At 41.0% G+C, this 22,764-nt stretch overlaps 1 protein-coding gene across 1 annotated transcript in view; it reads right to left on the bottom strand.

Annotated features, from left to right (window-relative positions):
* ctdp1 (CTD (carboxy-terminal domain, RNA polymerase II, polypeptide A) phosphatase, subunit 1) overlaps positions 1-22,764 on the bottom strand; it is a 62,943-nt gene that overhangs the window by 27,606 nt on the left and 12,573 nt on the right. Inside the window, exons 9-12 of the mRNA XM_041955242.1 lie at positions 20,141-20,282; positions 19,787-20,017; positions 16,644-16,797; positions 3,735-3,967 (exon numbers count right to left, since the gene is read on the bottom strand). Coding sequence (XP_041811176.1) covers positions 3,735-3,967; positions 16,644-16,797; positions 19,787-20,017; positions 20,141-20,282 — 760 coding nt within the window. The remainder of the gene's footprint in view (positions 1-3,734; positions 3,968-16,643; positions 16,798-19,786; positions 20,018-20,140; positions 20,283-22,764) is intronic.

Consider the following 22,764-nt stretch of genomic DNA (forward strand, 5'->3'; position numbering starts at 1 on the left):
TTTAATTTTTATGTTGCTCTTATAGTGCGCAGGGACTTCAGTTCTTTTATTCATACAGGGTTCCTGCAGTAATGTGTGAGTTAGTGTGAGTTAAAGCACAGCCAAGGCAGGGGACAGAAATGGCCGGGTGTGAATTAGGCGCAGCGTTACCAAATTAGTGCATGATACTGATGTTTGAGAATTGATGTAAAGACATTTCTTCCCATGTTTGGAATTCTGATTTGAGCAAACGGAACCAAAAGCAGTTTCTTGGTGATCAAAATAAATGTCAGAAAGGCTGCTAAATGTAAAGCTAACCATAAAAAGCACATTCCTGAGTTGAACATACAACCAGAAAGAGTTGCCCGGGCATCATCGTGGTTGAAAGGCGGAGGAGAAAGACAGAGGGCACAGAGGAGAATCATGACCAGGTAAGCAGTGATATTATTATTCTATGTCACTAGTGTCTTTCTGCAGACGGTGCTTTCAGAATCCAGCATACACTCTTCTTCTTGTGTCTCAGGTTGCCTAATCATGTGCTGCTGCTCTGTACAACTGCACAGACTGGAGTCGGGCTTCCAGAGGTTTTCAACAACAGCTAAACAACACAGAGGACGGTGTATTTCAGGCTCGACTCGTTAGCAGCAACCAAAGGCGTCGGCCCAGGTGACAGACGGACTGACGGGTCCACAATGAGGAGCGAGGAGGAAAATCATCCTGCTGCTGACTGCTCAGGCCTGGGTAGCCATGGACACTGAGTCACAACCATGACTATCCAGAAAAAATGAGAGACGTTTCTGAGTGTATCTCCGGTGGAGAAAAACACCCCACACAAGGTATTTCTTATTTTAAGCTCTGACAGTCGAGCAGTGAGGCTGAACATGGATTCTAGCCAGGAAACCCGAGTCTGGAAGAAGAGGTGCAGCGGTGCAGCAATAGGGCAATTACAGAGGAGCTCAAAACTAGAGGTTGTGACTTTTTTAGTTTAGCCAACCAGTGTGCGACAGCTTTTATTAAATCTATCCGTTGAAATTTGGGAGTGAATACATCTTTTCCCAGCCAACATCTGGACTTGTCAAACACAGGTGTAACTAACAACAGCATTAACTGCTGCATAGCAATAGTTGCTGGACGGGGGCATTGACATCATTCATCGGTACTTTTCCTGCTATGACAAGTACATGACAGGTCCAAATTTTACACATGAAAGAGGTCTGTCAACAAATGTTCCAAATTTGAGTTATTCCAACTGTGAAAAAGTCCAGACATTCAATTGTGAAAATGAATGAAGAGCAGCACCACCATATCGGCTGTGCTGAATGTACTACATGACAGACAGGAGTCACAAAACTGGAGTTTCCGTTGTTCAGTAATTAGCATTTTTTAACAGGGAAAATCAGTTCAAGTCTGACATATTTAAATGTCTCCGGTCATAATGTCCGGTGAAAACAATTCCAGAGTTAGATGTGAAACTATTCCGGCTCTACACGCTGCTTCCCCCGCTGCTTCTCTGATGTCCGCCCTCTCTCAAAACCGGAGCTAGTGATAATTGTTGCAAAAGTAAAAAGACGAGCAAGACGAGTTCTACTTTGTTTCTGTCACGTTTGGATAAAATGCGTTTTTTTCAATGCTAAAATGATGTTTCTGTGAATGCAGTCTGGTGGCTTTGGCCAGAGTGATATAACAGCTGTTTTTGGCTAAACAAGATCTTACTCTTTAACAAGAAGATATCTTTGCTGGGATCCTTTCCATAATGTTGTCAGATGTGACACCCAGAGGAATTACATTGCAGGGCATTTAAATGCTGCTGGCTGTCACTAAATATTGGACAAACTTCAAAAACTGTCCCCATTAGTCACTTGGACACAAAAACATGGAAAACAGGGTCCATAATTGAATAGAATTTGATTGGAAATTTTCCCTTTAATCCAGCACATTGAAATCCAAAACATGTGGAACGGCACCAACTGGAAACTCTGCATACAACATCACTCTGATTGAGTGAAAATAAAATATAGGTCATGGCAATTTCAACATCAGCACAAAAAACTTTAATGCTCACTATAGAGTAAGTTATTGAGTGAATGAGGGAGTGATTCTGGAGACATCTTCAGACTAATTTAAGAACAATAAAGACACCAGAGTATTCTGATGCTAGCAAGCGATTCAGGTAAGCAAAATGTATTCAAAGATCAAAACGGCATAAAGCAAAAGATTGAGAATGGCAAGAAAAGAGACACTGATGCACATCAAGCACATGCTGGACATAGTCAGAATATAAAGAAGCCCATCCTACTGGAGTTCACTTTGCAGGGAGCACCCCTGTGTCTTAATGTGTGAAATAGTTGGTAGGTTGCTTCATTGCTCGCCACTTGAACTAATCTGTTGTCCTCACTGGATAACCGAGGCAGCTCTATGTACTGTAAATTCTTTAAATATGGACCATAAGGCCAAACACACCTAAATGTCATGAATTAATTATATCAGACAGTGTGCCAAAGTTTTCTCATTTCTTATTCAAGTTGTGTTTCCTCTGATGCACCTGTCACATATTCAGGTGTGCAGACTTTTTCAACATTTTGGAGGATACTAAATTACTGTGCTTATGAATAAATACAAGAAAAAAACAAGGTTATTTTTGCCAATGGCCAACACTCTTTGTATTCATTCACTTCCCCTTTAGAGAGCACAACTGCATTATCTCACCTATCCAGATAAAACTAAACAGAGACCACCGATAAAGATCAGTCCTCTATAAAGCCACCACAGGTGTCAGGTGAGACATATTTAAAATCATCACATAGTGCGGTTGTAAACATGACACCAGAGCGTTCAAACTCTGAGGAGGATTTCAAACACGGCCCGGTCAAAGTCATTTAGCTATGGAACTTAGAGATCATGCAGTAATATGCAACTACATTGCAATCATACACCAAAGCAGTAACTACAGAAATGCACATTATGTGTGTGAGAGGATTAAACCATGACAGGTGAGAGAGATGTCCATGTAGCCATATCATCTGTAATACTGTTTTTTACTTGGGTCTGGACTGGAAGTCTATTTCATGCCCTTTACTGTGTTCATGTTTTCAACATGGCGAGACTTGTGACTGCATAAGGTTCAAATGAATGCACAGTAATATTGCAATGCTAAGGACGTACAAACAACAACAAAATAATCTGTCAGCAGAGACCGAATCAAACAGCTCGGCTCAACTCAGGCCCGTCTACCAGCACGGAGAGATTCTCAGTAAGCACTCATCGGCTGCCTGCTGTCTGTTTGAAATTTGTCTCCATGGCAACCGGCCAGACCGTCTGGCTTCAGCATGGTTGCCCTGATTAAGTGGCGTGTTATGATAACAGTCATTGGAGAAGTAAGACATTAAAATATACAGTACCTTTGCAAGGACTCTCATTGGATTTAGATTCTTGCCAACTGCAATTTAAGTTAAGCATCCTTCTCGCCTGGAGGTGTTTATGTAAGATATAGAGGCTCAGCAGCGAGAGAGGAGAGTGCCAGCAGTGATGGCACTGAGGTACTGATAAAGGAAACACGTAATAGTAAACATTTGGGCTACAGGGAGACAGACGGAAAGATAGTTCTATGATATTCATGCACCACGTTTTACTTGTGCTGACGAAGGCAGCAGTCATGGCACAGAAACGGTCAGTGAAGAGGGAACGCTGAAAGGAGCTAAAGCAAATGACTGCCCTCGATAGAAAGGTGGATTCTGAGATAAAGTTCTGTGTCTCACCTTGACACACTACTCGGCAGACTGGCTTCAGTAGATGGTGTCTGGATCCTCTCCTCCACAGCCAGCGCCTGAGGACCAGGCCCTCCTCCTGCTGTCTGTCCAGCTCCTGACTGCTGCTGCTGCTGCTGCTGCTCCTCCTCCTCCTCTTCATCCTCCACCTCCTCATTACCTGGCTTCTCCTTCCCTCTGCCTTCACTTTCATTGTCACTCTCCTCACCTAAAATGTCGTCGACCTATTTTTGGGGAATAAAGACAAAGAAAAAAGGATCATCTGTATGTGTTTAAGTGAACATAGTGTATTGTAACCTTGGAAGGTGACTGAACTTGAGGCCAAAAGTTCTGTCATCTTTAGTCAGTTTAGTCTCTGACTGATGAAAGATTTTGAATGCCAGTGATGTTTGAGAGTTAAAAAAAAAAAACAATATCAGCCAATATTTTTACATAAAAACACAAGACAAAACTGTTTGATAGGAGCTCTTTAGAATATGCCCATTCGCTTTCTTGCCGATTGTTAAATGACAATATGAACACCACTCTCACATCTAATGTCTGAAATAAATATGATGCCACAGCCGACAGCTGGTTAGCTTAGCACAAAAGACAGACACAGCAAGCTTGGCTCTGTCCAAAGGTTAAAAAAAAAAAAAAACAGTCACAGCCACACAACAGCCCCAAAAACACAACGTCATTATTATTATTTTGTATTTTTAATGGATAAAATGAACAACATATAATGTGATAAATGGCCAGTTTTCCAGATGCTGGTAGGCTGATTTAGTTACCTTTAGACAGAGCAAGGCCAGCCGTTTCCCTCTTTCCAGTTTCCATTGTGCTAAACTAAGGTAGCTGGCTGCTGGTGGGAGTTACATATTTACTGTATGGCTATGAGAGTGGCATCAATTTATCACCCAACTGTCAGAAAGAAAGCCAATAAGCATATTTGGAGGCCGATACCAACACTGGTATTTGAGCGTTTTTAAGTTTTATTTTTAACGTTTTATTGGCAGATATTCCTTCATTTAAAAACCTGATTGCAAAAATGTTGGGACGCTGCGTAAAACATGAATAATAGCAGAAGGCAACTATGTGCAAACAAACTGTGTTTAACGACAGCAGTGTTACAAAGTGTTCCTGAGCCCACGTAGTGACATCCTTTATACCATCATGTGTTCACAAAGTGGTGAACCACAACACGCTCAACCTCCTTGCTTATTAACGACTAAGCCTCTTGAGGATGCCGCTTTCATACCCAATCATGATACGATCACCTGTTACCAATCCACCTGTTTACCTGTGAAATGATCCAAACAGGTGTTTTTGTTGCGTTCCACAACTTTCCCAGCCTTTAGTTTGGACTGAAAATATATGCTTATTGTCAGAATAAGCATATATTCACAAAAATAAATGAAGTTAATAAGATCAAACACAAAATATATTGTCTTTGTATAGTTTTCACTTGAGTATATGCCAAAAAGAATTACCACATTATGATATTCTGTCTTATTTATGTTTTAGACTGCGTCGCAAAGTTTTGGAATCTGGATTTGTTCATAAAAACGTAACAAACATTTTTGATTAACATACATATATGCGTAGATGACTGAGATAAGATAATATCGGTTTAGCTGGTTTATCGGTCAAGTTCTCAACCCAAGACTCATGGGTTGATTGGGTTGTTTTGCCAAGTATTGGACACAATGAAAAATATGTATAATATAATGCTGCTCAATACAAGACCACAAACTACCAGCTCAAAAATGACCAAAGTTACATCAAGTCTTTGATGCTTGAAGTCTAAACCAAAACCAAACATTATCATCAGTCATAAAATTCGTCTTTATTGCAGACCTATAGTAACACATAAAACACTGAACAGGGGTTGATCCTCCCGCAGGTGGAATAATGTTTGAGGCAGGGTAATAAACTCATCACATCAAATTTATACCATGAGGAAACAATCCAGAGCCAAATATAACAACACTAATCTGTCCAGTGGGACATCCTGTCGGCTATAGAAGGCAAAATTGTCAGCTCCACCAGCCCATCAATCTTGTATTCTTTGAGCTGCTCATTATTTATAATGCCCCAAGGTTACTGACCATTTAGAGCAGGTTACCCAACTGACACCGATTAGATCAATGGAAATCTGAGGTGAATATTGCCACAGCAAATATGCAGCATCTCATTCACTGACTCATTAGTAGCATCTAGCTGAGGGAAAAGTGGGATTAATGCAGGGGGACACTCTCTTGGGGCCAGAGCCAGGATCATTAATGGCAAAAAGCCAGGCTCATTACAGCCTTGTTGGTTATTTGGACAGCCAAAGGGTGCCTTGGTAGAGACAGAAGGTAAACGTGCCTGAGGCAGGGCTGATGGAGAAATAAAAACGGAACAAAAAACTGAACGTGTTAGGTCGGTGTTGGTCGTCCTCCAATTCCATTTGCTGCATCAAATTTAAATGAGAATGCCCCCGCAGGGTACCAACAAAAGGTAGGATACAAAGAAGAAAGGGGTTTTGTTTGTTCCTGAACTATCAGCAACACACAATTTAAGATTTCATCTCAACGCAAATAGCTTTTTTCCACTAAAATGTTTCTCCTCTCATGCTATTTTCCCCCCATCAGTATCTCCCTCTGGTGCTGTGACAATCTATTCGGCCTTGCTTTCGTGACAGCTGCTAAAGACTTAAAAGGAGGCCTATTCTTCAGTCAGAACAGTGAAAATATAAAGAGAGCTGAACACAGACAAATTTAAGAGGGACATAGGTTGGCTGTCATACAGCAGAGTGGCCTACAGAAAAAGTGTACATTGACAGCTCATAAAATGCAGATGCAGACAGATATTTATAAAAAGTGGGCTGAAAAAGACACTTGAGGTCAATAGATGTTAGCAGGTTGATCACTGACAGATGAACAAGCAGGTGCATGATACGAGTCAAGCATTTCATTAATGAAAACATCACGTTTGGTTCTGACTGACACTGTGCTGATTCATGCGATATCTGTGTAGGCGGGCACTAAAAATAACACTTATATTCCAACGGCCACGCGACAGTCAACCAGCCGGGGACCTGTGTTGTTGGGTGTTGCTTTGTGCCATCTGTCATTTGAGCACTCGCTTTGTAACTCGGTACATTACTGTGACGTACCGTGACCGTGACAGGACTACCTGTTGTTGTGAGTTTTGACACACTGCTCATTTGTCATTATCACAACTGGACCCATTAAGGGGAGATAGGTAATGCTAGCCACACCCCCTCCTTCATAAGCTGCCCATGACTCAGCAGGTGTTGGAATAGTATATAATCGTACAAAGTACTGTTCAGTGGGAGTCAGTGCCGACATTATCAAGCAGGGCTAACTAGCTTTCCCTTTCCGAACATCATCTTGGATGTGTAAGCTACTTATCACAGGTTGATTCAGTTTTCCAAGTGGAGAATGTTGAACGCTATAAAGGGACAGATGTCTTGCATCATTCATGGTATATAACCAACACTACGTGGTGAAAAGCCAGCTCACCGTGTGTCTCCTAGCGGTGTTGACTCTCAACCAATGCGATTAGAAACGCCCAATCAGAGGCTTGAAGCCTTGACATTATTTCCACTAACATTTCCAAAAATAGTATTATCTATCGATCTATTGTATTTTTTATTTATCCTTTATTGTAAAATGGAAAAAGTGTATTTACTTACACAAAAAGTGAGAATTCACATTTCAGTCCGAAAAGAATGATGGTTTCAATAGTTAAGAAAACTACTTTGACATACTTCTGAGTCAGCAACAAAAAACTTCTGCAGAAATAGGAAAAGGAAGCGGTTTTGGTCCGTTTCTTAGACACCACGCAGTGGCAAAAGCTAATTTATAAAGGCAAAACACGTCCATGCTGTGTGTATGGATCAGAGAGGTTCTTATCTACTACTGGCAAATACCTCCCAGGCACTGTACAGTATAGGGCCAGTGCAGCCATGTCTGCCTCTGATCACAGCCCTTTAAAAGCCAATCTACAGTTCACTGTGTCAGGAAGGGTCTCATAACCTTGGCAGAAATGGAAGCATTAACAATCCCCCACAAACAGCATGGCAAACTTCCCACAGCATCCGTTTCCTCGCTGTAATCAAAGGGCAAGTAAAGAGCGCACCATGAAACTCTTCAAAGCACAGCACGGCACCCCCCCAAAGCTAGTTTACAGTCAGGCTACTGGTCTCATCACGGCAGGCTGCAAATAGAGTTTAGTACAAGTGTAATTCCAGGGCATAGGATTTATTTTTGGCTAAAGGCTTTAGCTGCTACACTACTGTGTTAAGCACTGTTTGTAACTACCCTGTGGGCTACTGTGATGATTTCTCCGTTTTAAGGAGGACGTACCAGATGCAGAGGACAGAAGAGCAAACAGGAAACAGAGGACAAAAGGATGTTGATCATCATTTGATCACATGCCTCTTATGCACTAAAAAAAAGAACATATTGGGGCTGACACGAACTCACAAATAAAAACATACATCAAGCTCAATGAAAGCAGATTAGGCATTTCCTGTCCAGCGAGGCTATTAAGATTTCACTTCTAAATTCTGGACATTGATATTTTAACTACGGGCTCAAATCTGGCCTGAGGTGTTACTCGCACTGAAAGATTCATGTGCAGCAAAAGGAGCCAACAGTCATTCATTTTAAATGAAAGCTGGCAATTAGGAGTAGCTGTTACTGTGGGAGCAGTGAACTGCTGTTGCCCACAGCAATGAGTCTCAGCTAGTGCCGAGGCCAACTTGAAGAAAAACAGCAGCCGTAACGAACGGCTTTCATTAAGTAACAGTAACATCTTACTCTGTACAAATTGACAGATTTGAGCCTTAAAGTTTATTGATGCTTGTGATTTGATCCGGATTTCTTGTCATGCATGTGTCAAAAATGTTTTTTTGTTTTTTGCTTTTTGACAGAACGAACATGGCTATGAAAAGCGCACATCTACGAGGAGTGAGAACATGCAGCAGATTATTGCTGGCTGACGCAGCAATCGGCTGCATTCGGTAAGCACTGCAGAGCTTCACTTGCAAAGAAGTTAGCCGAGTAGAAACTTTCAGGCATGCAAAGGAGTTTTCCCCCAAAGTTTTTGAAGAGTACAGGTTCAGCTCAGGTATGGCTTTAAAAGAAAAATATCAATGTCTCGGTACATTAAAATAACTCGGAAGAAACACAATAGTACAGCTGCCAGTAAAATCCACAGGAGAACAGGTGGAGCGGGATACCATCTCCATGCAGCCAGTCAATCAGCACTCATTGTCCTGACCAATTTCTGCTTGCACTGGGTTATTGTACAAGACTGAGGACTGCACAGGGAGGAATTTGCATAGCCAATTCCCACTGACGGGGGTTTATAACAAGCTTTATTCCCTGCCAAAATTACTCACTCCATCTGCGAAAGGTAGTCAGGGGTGGTGATAGGGCAGACAGTTGATTGCTGAGTGGAGCAAGACCGTTGACGGGTCATTTAATGTGGGCTCAGAGGAAGAGATGGGCTTTGCATTTATAAAAGAAAAGCTCACCTGATGCTCAGGGCGAGAGCAAATGAATGCAAATGTGTGAGTAGAGAGGTAAGACATGAGGACACAGTGCAGTACTGACAGACCCACAAAAGAAAAGTTGAGAAATTAAAAAAAGTTAAGAATTAAAAAAGTGGTGGGGCCGGCGAGTCGAGAGCACAAAGACCTCGACCGCCTCCTTCTCATGTATTCACCTGAGTTGTTCATTGGCTCAGGGTCACATCAACAGGCTAAATGCCATACAGCTACTGAACCACGGCCAAGTCCCATTCTGATGGGAACAATCACAACAAGAATTGACATCTTTACTCCACCTCTGCCTACTCCTACATGAAGGAGGCTCTCAAATGCAGAAAAAAACGACCATCTTTTCAGAGCAGGAATTCATAAGCGGCTCTGCAAACGGGAAGATATTGGCTTCTTTTCAGCGCCGTCTCAGAAAGATGCGCTACGCTGCAGCTGAGGTTAGTTAAGGGTAGTTACATAAGGCTGAACTGAAAACATTACTGTGCAACGGAACAGCCTCAAACACGAAACACTCCACAGTTCATTCAGAGACTTCACATTTCAAAGAGTTTTTATATCAATGATGCACTTTTCTGAATCCGTACGCTTCAGAAAAATTCCCTGACCAGCGTGGTCCTAGTAGAATGGATGAGAAAGTGGACATCTTGAAACAGTCAGATGTCTGAGGATATTTCTGTCGGGCTGCCAAGGACTGTGTCCAAATGGAAAGCAGAGCAGAAAGAATATTCATAGCGCCAGGTTTAGGGACAGACGATGGAGTCTGGTTTGGATGATGGAGCGGCTTGCCTAGAAGCAGTAATTTGCGGGTTGTGTGGGCATGATGGTTGACTGCACTTGACCCCGTAGAACTGGTCTGATACTCTGTAACTCACTGCTTTTTAAACTGTGGCTATAAAACTCAGTGAAATACATGAACATTTTCAGGACCACGGACAGCACCACGTCCTGAATTCAGGGCAACAGACTGATGAGTTCAGCTTTACTGTTACTATGAATTGTTTCAGTCATTTTCTTAAGCAAATGCACAAAAAAATCACAGCAGCATATTCCTGTTTATTTGGCTATTTATAATATTTGCCCTTCTTGAGGTGTAACACATATAATTTTCTTTTGGACTACAAAGTGTTAGAATAATGTGGAAAAAAAACATCTCTTATAATGGTAGGGAAAACCCCAATTTTTATAAACTGCATCCATATTTTGGCAATTTCTGTGATAATATGCAGTTTTTACAGTTGATTCCATTTGTATTACTTAATTCTGCATTTCATCCATGTTTTCTGCATCATTGGAATAATAGTGGCCTTCAAGTCTGCTGTAGAGCTGCAATAATTAGTCAGGGAATTGATAGGCCGATTACCAGAACATTAATCTGCTATTATTTTGAAGAGCATTTGATATTACCTTGTTCCAACCACTCAAATGTGAGCATTTGTTGTTCTGTGATCGCAAACTGATTTTTTTTTGTGCAGGACAAATTGTTCCTTATTTTTCAGACAAAACCATTAATCAAGAAAGTAATTAATGGATGAGTCTGTAATGAGATAATGAGGAGGTGCAGCCATAGTGTGCTGTGTTGTGACCAACTTTAGACGATTAATCAGCTGACAGTTTCAGCCCTAAATCACAGCCTGAAGGAACATTTAAAAAGTTCAGCTTTGTTTAATTGACCATTGCTTTCAGCCCTGTCAAAACCTGCTGTTTCAAGTGTTCTGGTTTCAAACAAATAAGCATTTGACACCATTCAATCAGGCGTGGTACAGCCCAAATGACACGGTCTCATCATAACCTCTACTACTCATCTGCTCTGCAGGGCTTAGAAAAAGCATCAGTTGCCATGTTTAATCTCAGAAGACTCTACACCAAACAAATGCAATTATCACCCTGGCATTTCTACATTCCTCAGCCTTCATGTCTTATCAGAGCCTGGGCCGTGATATTGATGCCGCCTGTGAAATGTTGAGTTGACAGGCAGCGCTCGCATCAGGCCGGGGCAGCGTGGTCAGATGAGAAAGAGCAGTGCGCCAAAGTGAACGAGGGACTGTAAGGCAAGCGGAGACAAATTAAATGACGCTTTTAAATCAACAGAAACCTCATCATGAGCTGAGTCAAATCCTTCAAACCGTGAGTTATTTTATATCTGTGGAAGCTCTGTTGGGACTGCTGTGACTCTTCACACTAAAGCTGTAATTACAAGCCTGATGCCCAAGAGCAATAAGGGCTTTCATATACTGCATACTAGATTTCTTTTGGTAGTATTACCCATAGCAGGAAACAACACCAGCCACAACACTACCATGGGATGCAGCCGACTAAAAACACATTATCATGCTTTATTGCAAAGTCTACACTTCTCAGACCTCTTCAGGGACACTGGTCGAGTCATACAGCAACATTACTATTTATTTTTAGAAGATTTTAAGAGGATTAAGACTAAAGGAATACTTGGCCAATTTACAGGAGGATGCAAATAAAGACATTATACATTTGATTACAAAACACTACGTCAAGTAAAGTGCTACATAGAAACTACTAAAAGTGACCTGCAATGTTTTATCCATCTTCATAATCTGACAAACATTCCCTGATAGGGTCTATATTCTGCAGACTCATGCAGAAGCTTGTCCTCCACAGTAACCCAAGGATTATATCTCACCAAGGATGTGGGAGATCGATACCTGCAGGCGGAGGGAGAGGGCAGATCACTGTGACTGATGACTGTATTAGATCTCCTATGATCCCAGGCTTAATGAGCCATGTCTCTTAGGGCCTCTATGGCGTCACACATGTCACACCAACACTGACCTGTGTCTAAATCTTCACAGGTATTATAATCATTCACTTCTCATTAACTCACGCAGCCTAAACTCATCAGGATTTCATTTCATTTTCATTTCTTTGCCAGAACAGTTGAAAGGTGTTGACAGATGTACTGTCCCACAGAAATGAGGGCAGTTGCAATATTAACTCGAGCACAAGTTCAAACCCAGCCGATTTTACATTCACATTCAGCTGTGTTAATAGTGAAATGGTGCAGGAACACAATACTGGATTTTGTGTACGCCACAAAAATTAACAACTGGATTCGTAATTATTTACATATTGTTATTACATATTTAAAGAAGCTGACACAGATTAGATCAAACACAGAGAACTGACTTGATGCTGTGCAGGAAGGGAATACAGATTAGAGTAACAGAGAACCAAGCAAAGTCATATCCCTCAATAGACCTTTTCATGACTGTCCACTGCAGTCATGACCCACCCTAATCTACCTCTAGTACTGCCTTTGTGGGTTGCGTTGGTTGTGTTTAAGGTGAGAATGGTCAGGATAAACCAATCAGAGGAGGAGTAGGGTAGGTAGGTATACCTTCACCTTCCTGGGAAACGACAGAAAATGTGTTATGCCTAGGCAACATTGTCTTTTAAGTAAGACTCAGTTTTGAAATAGATAATGGGGGTTGTGTTCCAAAGACTGTGAACGAATACGCATTAATTATAATTTGTTCCATCTGGAGTTTTTGAAAAAGTGACATTTCTAGAGTGGACTACTACACAGGGCAACCTTACCGGACAAATATCTAACTAACGACTGATAATCCATATGTTGCATTACCGTGTTCATGAAAGCAGCAGACGAAAGAGAATCCAGCCAAACTCAATCATCACACAGCCAAGAAGGGAACAGCGCTTTCAAAGAAAGGTCATCCAGTTGGTACACTGCTGTGATTCTTTGCCGGGCAACTCTGCACATGTTGCTCCAGGTAAATCGACACATACCACCATGTAACCGCTGGTGACATTTAAATGTGAGGCTGTCGACGTGACTCAGATGTGTACCTTGCTCCAACCAATTAGGACTGGTTCCTTCCCTTTGCCCAGAACATCCAGAGTGTTTAAAACGTCACAGACTGCCCTTTAGCTAAGGCATCCTGACTAGGATGACATTTGAAATACAGTGTATCTACAAAGGACCCTTCCTTCAAGTCAATTTATTTGTTTTTTCTACCGTACAAAGGATGGTGGACAAGGATTTAGTTACATTTGCAAGAAGTAATTAGTCCTACTTCGACAATATGATGATGCCTGACAGAAATTCCTAAATCTTAGTCGAGGTAAGAGTATGCAGAACCCTTGCAGAACTCTTGTATGAATTAAACATTACTGAAATTTTCATTTTGAATAGACTACAACTCAGAGAGTATGTTTATGACTTCAAAATGAAAGGAAAAAGCCTTTCCCTGAACCAACAGAAGGGACAGTGGCTTTTTATGCGACAAAAACAACCACATTGGACAAAGCATGATCAAATCTTCTCCGCTCACTGGTGAACTTCTCTCAGCTCTGTGCTCAAGCCTTCTAAATGCCACATTTACACAATAAGTGCTGATGGTGTTTTGGAAACAATGCCCAGGGTGAGCGCTGAACACCTCATTAACCAACTCGATCTTCAGCTATGATAGTGCTGCATTAGCAACAGCCTGGCCTTTAATTAAGATTGAAAATTAATGTTAAGTCCATGATACCATGACAATGTTTTTTTTTGCATAATGGTACTGATTAATAGTAACATAAAAGCACAATACGTTGGCACTAAAAGTGGAGATGAAGTAGTTCTGGCAAGTTCCTACTATAGAGTGTGACAACAGGGGCTCGATAGACATCCTCTCTGTAGGAGTTCACAGAGGATGAATAATTACCACATTAGTGGCACTGACTGTCAACTTGTTCATGATATGGAAGATTATCATCGGAGGCTAACCCTCCTTAATTTTGACAATAAAATATCAGAAAATCTGTGTCGCGCAAGATACTTTCAGAAGTGTAAGATATTACATATTATCAATATGACACACACCTCTTTTGCACTCAGTTTGCTGAAAGCTGTCGCAACGGCCAACATTTCCTATCGTGCCATTTTTATTCTTAGTGTAAAACGACTTCTGCTCGAGAACCTCACTGATGATAAACATCAGATTTATCCATATCATCAACAGTGAATCGAAGCTGGGTATTTTGAAGGTTCGCAACATATTGTTAATATTTACATGTATTCATATCAGTATGAAGAATATGCTTTTCAAATACCACATTCTCTCCTTTTATTCTCTAAAAATAGAGACACACAGAACATTTTCCAGTACGACCATCCCGGCTCAGACAAGCATACCAAAGGCCTGACCCATGTACCATTTCCAGATTAATAATAGAAACACAATTTCCTGTTTGCTTCCGGCTGCATTTATTATGATGTCTATTAAGCACAAACATAGAAGTGATCTTTGAAAATATGTCTTGTTTTTGCAAGCTGTTGTATATGAGCTGTACCAGGAACAATTACCAACCAGAGGTCATTTAGCATGTCACACTACATGGGTATAGACACCCGATCATCGTTCACGATGATCGGATGACACTAATGATCCAGGCATTAGTGTCATCCCCAAGCACTCAAAAAAGATTTATTTATGATAATATGAGATGATAAGATATGGATAAAAAATGAAAAGGTGAAATGTTAAATAGCTGGCTTTGAGATGGGATGCGACCCCGCATCTTCTTTAAAGACAGAAGTGTAGGAGAAAGTCGGCACAGCAGTTCTCAGACTGAGCTGTCGCCTGCAGCTACGACTTATTTAACCTCAGAATTCAACTGAGTTAATAGCTGGGCAGACTGCTCTGCATTTCAGTAACTGGAGTGAGTTTGTCACTTAAAGCATGCCCAATCACAGTGACATCCAGATCATTCAATTAAATGTTACTTAACAAAGTCCAATTTCCTTGCAGGATGTGTATCATGTGTTAAAGCCACAAACATACTTTTCTTTGAATAAGTATTTTGTTCTTTATTCTATTTTATTTTTTTCAGAAAAACATTGCTTTTCCTTTATATTCATAGTTTCTCATCCAAATCCATTGTGTCATTCTGAATATAAAAGGCAAAGGCTCTTTTTTCCTGCCTCTGCTTCACTGGCTCATAGCCGGACTTAAACGTTTGCAGCACATTAGCTTCATCAACATTACTCCCCTATGCAGTAAATGTCTTGCATATACATGCATAGAAATTTAAAAGGACATAAGAGCTGTACTGAGAAGTTATTTTTCCTACCAACAAAAAACACAATAATTCCACTGTTGCACATAGAAACAAGGTTGATGAGAACGGTGAGTGAATTTGAGATGGCTATAATATATATTAAATCAGATTCAAAATCATATATACTAGTATATGCACTTTACAGTACAGAATATTGGATATTATTAGGTTTTTAGGTGATTTTTAAGGAAAAATGAAAGTAAAATGAAAGTACTTGTGAGTGGTGGCCAACGCAGTGTTCCAATGAGATATTCCCACTACATGAGAGACAAAGTAATTATCACTAGCCGAAATGTGACGTCTTCAAGCATGGCCTGTCACATGTCGTGTACCATGTGAACGAGCCACAAAGCTCTTTCCGTGGAATAATCACCTGCTGAGAGGCCCTTGACAGATTTCAAGGATCTACTTTGCACATTTTCCCCCCACTGAAGCATTAGCAGAATTGAGACTCCATTAAAGAGTATTATCCAAGCAGGAGGTGCACAGCTCTCAGACATTAGTAATCATGTCACCTGCCTTGCAAGGATGGAAAAAAAAAAGAAAATGCAGAAAGGAGACTGACATGACAGCATAAGGTTTTAAATATTAAGACTGGATAGCGAGCTGGAAATATAAAAAAGAAGCAGCATTAAAGGGTGTGTTGCTCTGATGATTTCACTGCTGTTTACAGATCTCATTGCACATTTTTCTGTTAGTTACATTAGACAGTGACATGACAATGCAGGGAGATCTGATCTTTCAAACCAACTTACACATGAGATGTACTAGCAAATGACAACACTGGGTCATGTAGCAAACGGCACAGCCTACCTGACAGAGCACCATGGCGACAAAAACCTTACAAGGAAATCCCTGCAGCCCAACCACACAAATACCAATAATATTTATCTCACAAAGCAGTTACAGCAATTGACCCCTAACCTTGGTCAACACACCATGCAACCGCTTGCAAGTGGTTTGTGTAGTGAATCGTTTGTTGTGGAGTAAGCAAGCAGTAAGTGCTGAGCGTGTAAATAAATACTTTATTCCAGCGCCATCAGCACGAGAGAGCAGATCAGAAAGCTCTTATCAGACAAGTAAGGAACGGGAAAGACGGCGTGAAAGAGAAGTCCAAACAACTCCTTTATGTGGGAGCTTCAAATCTGTGCACACAAGACAGCAACTAATATATTCTAAACCAAGCCATGTTTGCACACTTTCTGTTATGTTTTATCTATCTTATAAGTTAGTCAGTAAAGGTAGATTACCTCTCTGTCCATGCTCTCTAGATCCTCCTTGCAAAGCGTGTACAGAGGCATAGTCTCTGACATGCTCGGCTGCCGCTTCCGTCGAGACGGCCCCGGCTGCTCGTCGTCTTGGCTGGACCCTGACGCGTCATCTTGCTGACTCTTTGAAGTTCCCCTGTGGTACAGTGACAGACAATTAAGCATAAAACGCTATGGATGCAAACTGCTTCAGTACAGCTGAATAGCTGCACCGGCTAGCTAGTTAAATAGAGAAAGATAAAGAAATCACATGCTTATTGTGACCCAGGTACTGAGTTGACGTCTACTGTATCTATTAATACCATCATTAGTAATCAAACCCAGCTGTTTAGACTTGCCTTTGTACTATTTTTCTATTCTACTGTAATTTCATTTCTAGTACTTAGTGTCTTAATCTTCCTGAGTCTGTATTCATATCGGGTCTCTTTTTTATTTCGTAAAGCACTTGATGTGCGATGCTCTGCTCTTGGATGGTGCTATATAAATTAAATTACATTAAATCATATCCAAATGTGGCTGAAGTCATATGAGGGCAATTTTGTGACCCTCAATCGTATCAGATGATAAATGACATGGATTAAACAATCATTAAACTAAATCAATAAAGAAACTTGCTCATATATCTGAAAGTCAATACTTTCTTAAATAATCTAAGTAATTATCTACTTTATTTTCTTTCTCAAGGTCAAAATGACGACAAATACAACAGCCGAGTATGTTCTTTTCTTCTTCTGGTTGGCTGGTTCGACTTTTGCATTCTTGTATTACAGTAAACTTCACAGGAGCTGCACAGGAACAGCAATTTGCCAACGCTGTACATTCTTTATTCAGCACATTTTTCACAACACAAACGGTTTGTGGATGCAGAGTGCAGGGTGAAGTGAGGCTTAAAACCAACCATGAGACGTGCGAAGGCTTTCTCTCAAGAGCAAGCGCCCTTTAGGTGCCAATCTTATGCAAGCGGGACGAGGAAGCTTCCATACTTCCACTTGGCACTTCTTAATTGAACAGATACTCTTTGATGATGAAATCCAAGTGCGTGCAACTCCCAGAAAACTCCACAGTGCCTCTAATCCATGATTATGTGGGCCAATTGTACGCTTGAATGAATTATTAGAGCATCATCATAGACATTTCAAAACATTTCAACCCACCATAATTGTCCAGTAAAACGATGGCTAGAGTTGGCTTTTATTTCTCTCTAGTTACATTAACAGTCGGGCCACAGCCTCAATGACAAACAAAGGATGCACTCTTCATTAGCATCTGTGACTGACAGATGAATGACAAACGGACTGGAAGATCACAGAGGTGACTTTGAGGAGCTGTGAAGCAAGCTGCACCCGTCACATCAGTCCAGTCAAACTGGAGGTGGAAACTGGAAAATCAAATATCTAGATGACTGGATGAGCATAAAACATTTTTTAAACTTAGTATTTTACACTGTTGAAGAGAGACTTTCCTCCCTCGTTGTATAAAGTAGCCTGAATTTTATTGAACCTGTATTTACTGCCAAACATGCAGATTAAATTAATACAGCGCAAGCTTGGAGGCTTGTCTGGGAGTTCCACTACACAGACTGTGGTTGTGTTTCCCCCGCCACCGAATGCTAGGAACAATCCATACAGTAAAAGGGGGAGTTTATTGTGCCTCAGTTGATAGTGGAAGAAGCTGCATGTCTCCACTGAGGGTAATTCCTGTCAATGCAAAGTAGTGTAGCACTACACCAACGGCGTTTTAGTTTACAGAGAAGGGAGAGATGGAACTGAGGCCCAGAGGACAAATCCATACATTTAAGATCATTTATGAGCGAATCTGCAGTCAGTACTAAACAGAGGAACATCGCTAGCACAGCTCTTATGTTATAGCTCTGCAAGACTGTACAGTTTTTCTGGATGCAGCGAATGTCTGTTATTTCTGTACACATCAAAGGTAGAGAGTGAAAAAGAGAAAACATTGACATCACATTTCTTTGACGATAGAAAATGATTCTGTAATTAATGCATCTGTTTATCCATGACGTGTTGTGATGTCATCAGGGAAACCGCACATGAAGTTTGAAAGACAGGGGCATTTACTTGGAAGGGAGGATCTAACCAAAAATACTAGCAATTTGCATTATGGGAAGTGTAGTTGTGTAGAAGCATGTTGAAGCTTGACCTACAATGTTGACTGAAAGTCAGGATATCGTGGGGTGCTTTCATACCACACCTGTTTCGTTCAGTTGCAGTAAACTCTGGTGCATTTCCCTGTGTAGTTTGGTTCATTTGGACTGGTGTGAAAGCTGTCAATCAAACTCTGGAGCAGCCCACACAGTCACACTGAGACTGCTTAGAGACGTGGGTCTTAGTTTTTGCTGTCTAATAATACTAATAATGCTTATCATTCTTCCTGAGCTCTGTGTGAAACCATTAATATACACATGAGGCGCAGTAACGTGATGCATGACCTGCTGTCAGACACCACAATTTGATTTGCTCATGTGGGTCCGCATGATGGGCTTTTGATGCAGGATAACAGCCTCCAAAACTGTCCAATCAATGTAACTGACATGTTTATCTTGGTTCGTTTGCAATAAATAAGTGTGAACACGTACTGCACCAGAAAGAATGAACCCGACTGCAGGTGTGAAAGACATTATCTGTCTGCTGAAGCGCAGGTCAGCTGAAGAATCACCGCTTCTCAAACTCTTTCAGTGGACTCATGTTGTAAACATGATAAATCCATGCTAAAATCCTCGCACAGTGCTGCCCCTCACATGTTCCAAATGGCAAATATTTCATACCTGCCAGATCATAGGTCTGTTCTAGCTTTGCATGATTTAACAACTGACTTAGTGAATCATATTTTTAGAAATACTTGGCATGGTTTTTCACTATTCGCCAAAACTTTTCCAGGCCTGGAAAAACAGATTTTTTTAATTCCATGACTGCACTCCACAAATTTCCAAAACTTTTCTCTCACAAGGTGCACACTGACAGACATCTGTCAGCTCTAGCTAGCTAACACGACACATGTGAATCTAGTGAGAAGTGGCAACCATAGGAGTGATAACACTGAACAAGTTTCATATCATTGCGTCAATATTACACATTATAATTACATTGCTCCAATCCTGTTGTTACCTGAGACAAGACTCCTCTCTCTGGTCAGAGAGCAACAAAGAGCCTGACGCCTGCAGGTAGGGTGGTGGCCGTGACACCTGAGGGCCCCTGCGGATCAGCTTGCCCGTGACGGGGTCGTAGGTCCGAACCTCAGGGGCTGGAGGTGGAGGTCTGTGGTGGATGGCAGCTGGGTGGAAAGCAGGCTTCTGCAGGGAACCCAGATTGTCAAGGAATGCTGCTGGACTGTTGCTCCTTCAACAGACAAGAAAAAGATCTCATACTTGGAATTATCTTCAGGACAGATTTTGATGTATTGCAGTGTTACTTGGTTTGGGATGGCCTGTAGGACCACGGCTCAGTAAATGGCTCCTTTACCTCGGCGTCTTGGAGTAGTCCTCCTTCAGCGGGTACAGCTGCTCCTCCACCCTCTCCCAGCGCTCCAGACAGCTCCACAGCCAGTCGGGGTTGACAACATGGAGGTGCTTACAGCCTTGTGCCTGACGAACCTTCTCGGTGCCTGGGTGACAGGAATGAGAGAGTAAATAGGTGAAAATGAGAACAGCTTGACCTTACAATCAAAGCTATTACCAAACACACGCACACTGTGGCTCTGCTGAATAATTCAGATCAATGATCAGACTGTGTTTCCTTGAGGAGAAAAGAGAAAATAATTGTCTGGTCAATATCATTAGAAAGACAAAAAGAAAGATTTGTCCTTTGGAGTCAATGCAGTCACTGTCCTTTCACTTTTCTGCCAGCTCAATAGTTTTCATAGAAATCCAAAAAGCCATGCTTTGTTTGGTTAAATCCACAGAGAGTAGTGTTTCTACTTGAATAAGACTTATTGATATTTGACACAAAGAACGCCTAGAAGCTCATTAACCCCAGGTTATTTTAGTCATACAGGGCTAACAATCACATACCCTTCACATATTGACACCCAGTGTTTGGGCACATGTCCTCTTCACTTGGTATGCAGCGGCTTTTTTTGGTGCCATGTGGCTAGACATAAACTCGCAGAATAAACAAAGGAATTCTCTTTTTTGCATTTGTCAAAGTTAATGTCTACAGACTTTCTGATTACTGTGAAGTCGAAAACACAGAATCATGGAATTTGATAATAAAAATGGACTAAACTGTAAAACATGGAATATCATTGAAATAGCCAAAATGTTGATTTAATTTATAAAATCAGGTTTGCTTCAATCATAAAACATACATTTACAAAAAATGTAAATGGATAATGTGGAATATGGAAACAGATTTCACAGGATTATGATTTAAACATGCTAAAAGAAAATAAACATTATTCAGTTGAATGTTAATGCATGCTCATCATGATACAGAGCAACAAGGCTAAGGGCTGAACCAAAGTCTGAACCAACAATCAGATATCACTATCCATACAACCATTCCCTTAATGTGGCCAAAAAAAGTGCAACGGTAAGGGGAAAGAAAGTGCTTTATCAGAAAAGTAAAGCACATCCTGTCTAATATCAGTCTGTGAATTAAAACAGAATGATTTTTTTTTTTGTGTGTGTGTGTGTGTGTGTGTGTGTGTGTTCATCTGAATCTGTGTGTAGGACATGAGAAGAATATTTAACAGGTTAGGACTGCTGGAAGGGTTGGAGGAAGGGGGCAGGGTGGTGGAGATGCAAAAGGCTGCATTTCTGTGCAGCTTTTGGGTTATAACCGTATTCTAGGAAATAAAGCAAATACACACCTTTCTATAAATAATGTAATAAGAATAACTTTTTGGCCGCCAATATTATTATTCTGCACTTCAAAAGTTAAAATGTCTCAGAATAAAAGGGAACGGATCACATCAAAATTCAAGGCATGTAACTATGGATTTGTGTTAATATCTGTCAAATGTGCTGATCTTACAACACGACGGGCAGCTCTTTGCAGACTAAGTGGCATACTGTTCATGCTGCCCAGACTCCATCCTCGGCTGATTTTTCCCTCCTTCTGATGTACAAGATGAGTGATTGCCGAGTGCTGTTCTCAGCCGGGGTGGCTCCCAAGGCAACACAGCCACTTCCTCTGCTTGTTTCCAGAAGGTAAACTGGATTAGCAGCAATGCAGGGGTGAATCCACCTTTGCAGAACATCATCAGATTGGACAGCATTTTCTAAGATGAGTAGAATCTGTATTTGTTTGTTTCACGTGACCTATCAGAAAATGTACGAAAACATGACACATTTCTGATGACAGCATGTACTAAGGGTGCTTAATCAACAACTGGCCTGGTCAAAACTCAAAGCAAAACAGGATGTTTTGCAGCCAATGGCAGTACATTGTTTTCAGCTTCAGCATAATCAACTAACAAGTGTAAGACCAACCTCCATATGCTACATTTTAACCAGCTTTTTGATTAAAAGTCCTTCCTATTTAGGGAAAAAAAACACACTAACATAGCCTGCAGTGTTTGCATGGTTCTCTAATGTCAGAATGCAGTGAACCATGTTTCTGTCAATCAAGTGGGCCTAATTATAGAGAAGGAGCTGTCTCGAGGAACCATGCGGAAATCAATTTTAAGCATTATTATTTAAAGCTGCATGAATCCATTTTTGTCCCAATAGCGCGAAAAAACAAGCGGACAGAGGTCCAGATTTACAATGATTTACAAGCAGAACTTATGATTTTCATGAAATCACATTTTTGATTCTAGCTGTGGTCTGCATTCTTCTGCAACTGCCATTCAATGTATTTCCATTCTATAAATAAAATCAATCTCAATACAGGAGGTTTTATTGGTCCTGTGCTGCATTCAGATTGACGACCTGCACAATGGATTCACAGGGAATGATGCATGCATGTACTCAAGTACAATTTCATCTTACTGCCTCAGGGTTTACTGTTCAAGCTCTGCATACCATACCAGAGCTGTATTAAGCTACTGATAATCTAAAGGAAACAGTTCCTACTGCTGCTGCTGCTTCAGCAGTGCTAGGAATTTAACAAAGGTCTCTGCAGTGGTACACTCATATACGATT

This window comes from Chelmon rostratus, chromosome 16 (genome assembly GCF_017976325.1).
Source record: "Chelmon rostratus isolate fCheRos1 chromosome 16, fCheRos1.pri, whole genome shotgun sequence".
In the NCBI taxonomy this organism is placed as follows: domain Eukaryota; kingdom Metazoa; phylum Chordata; class Actinopteri; order Chaetodontiformes; family Chaetodontidae; genus Chelmon; species Chelmon rostratus.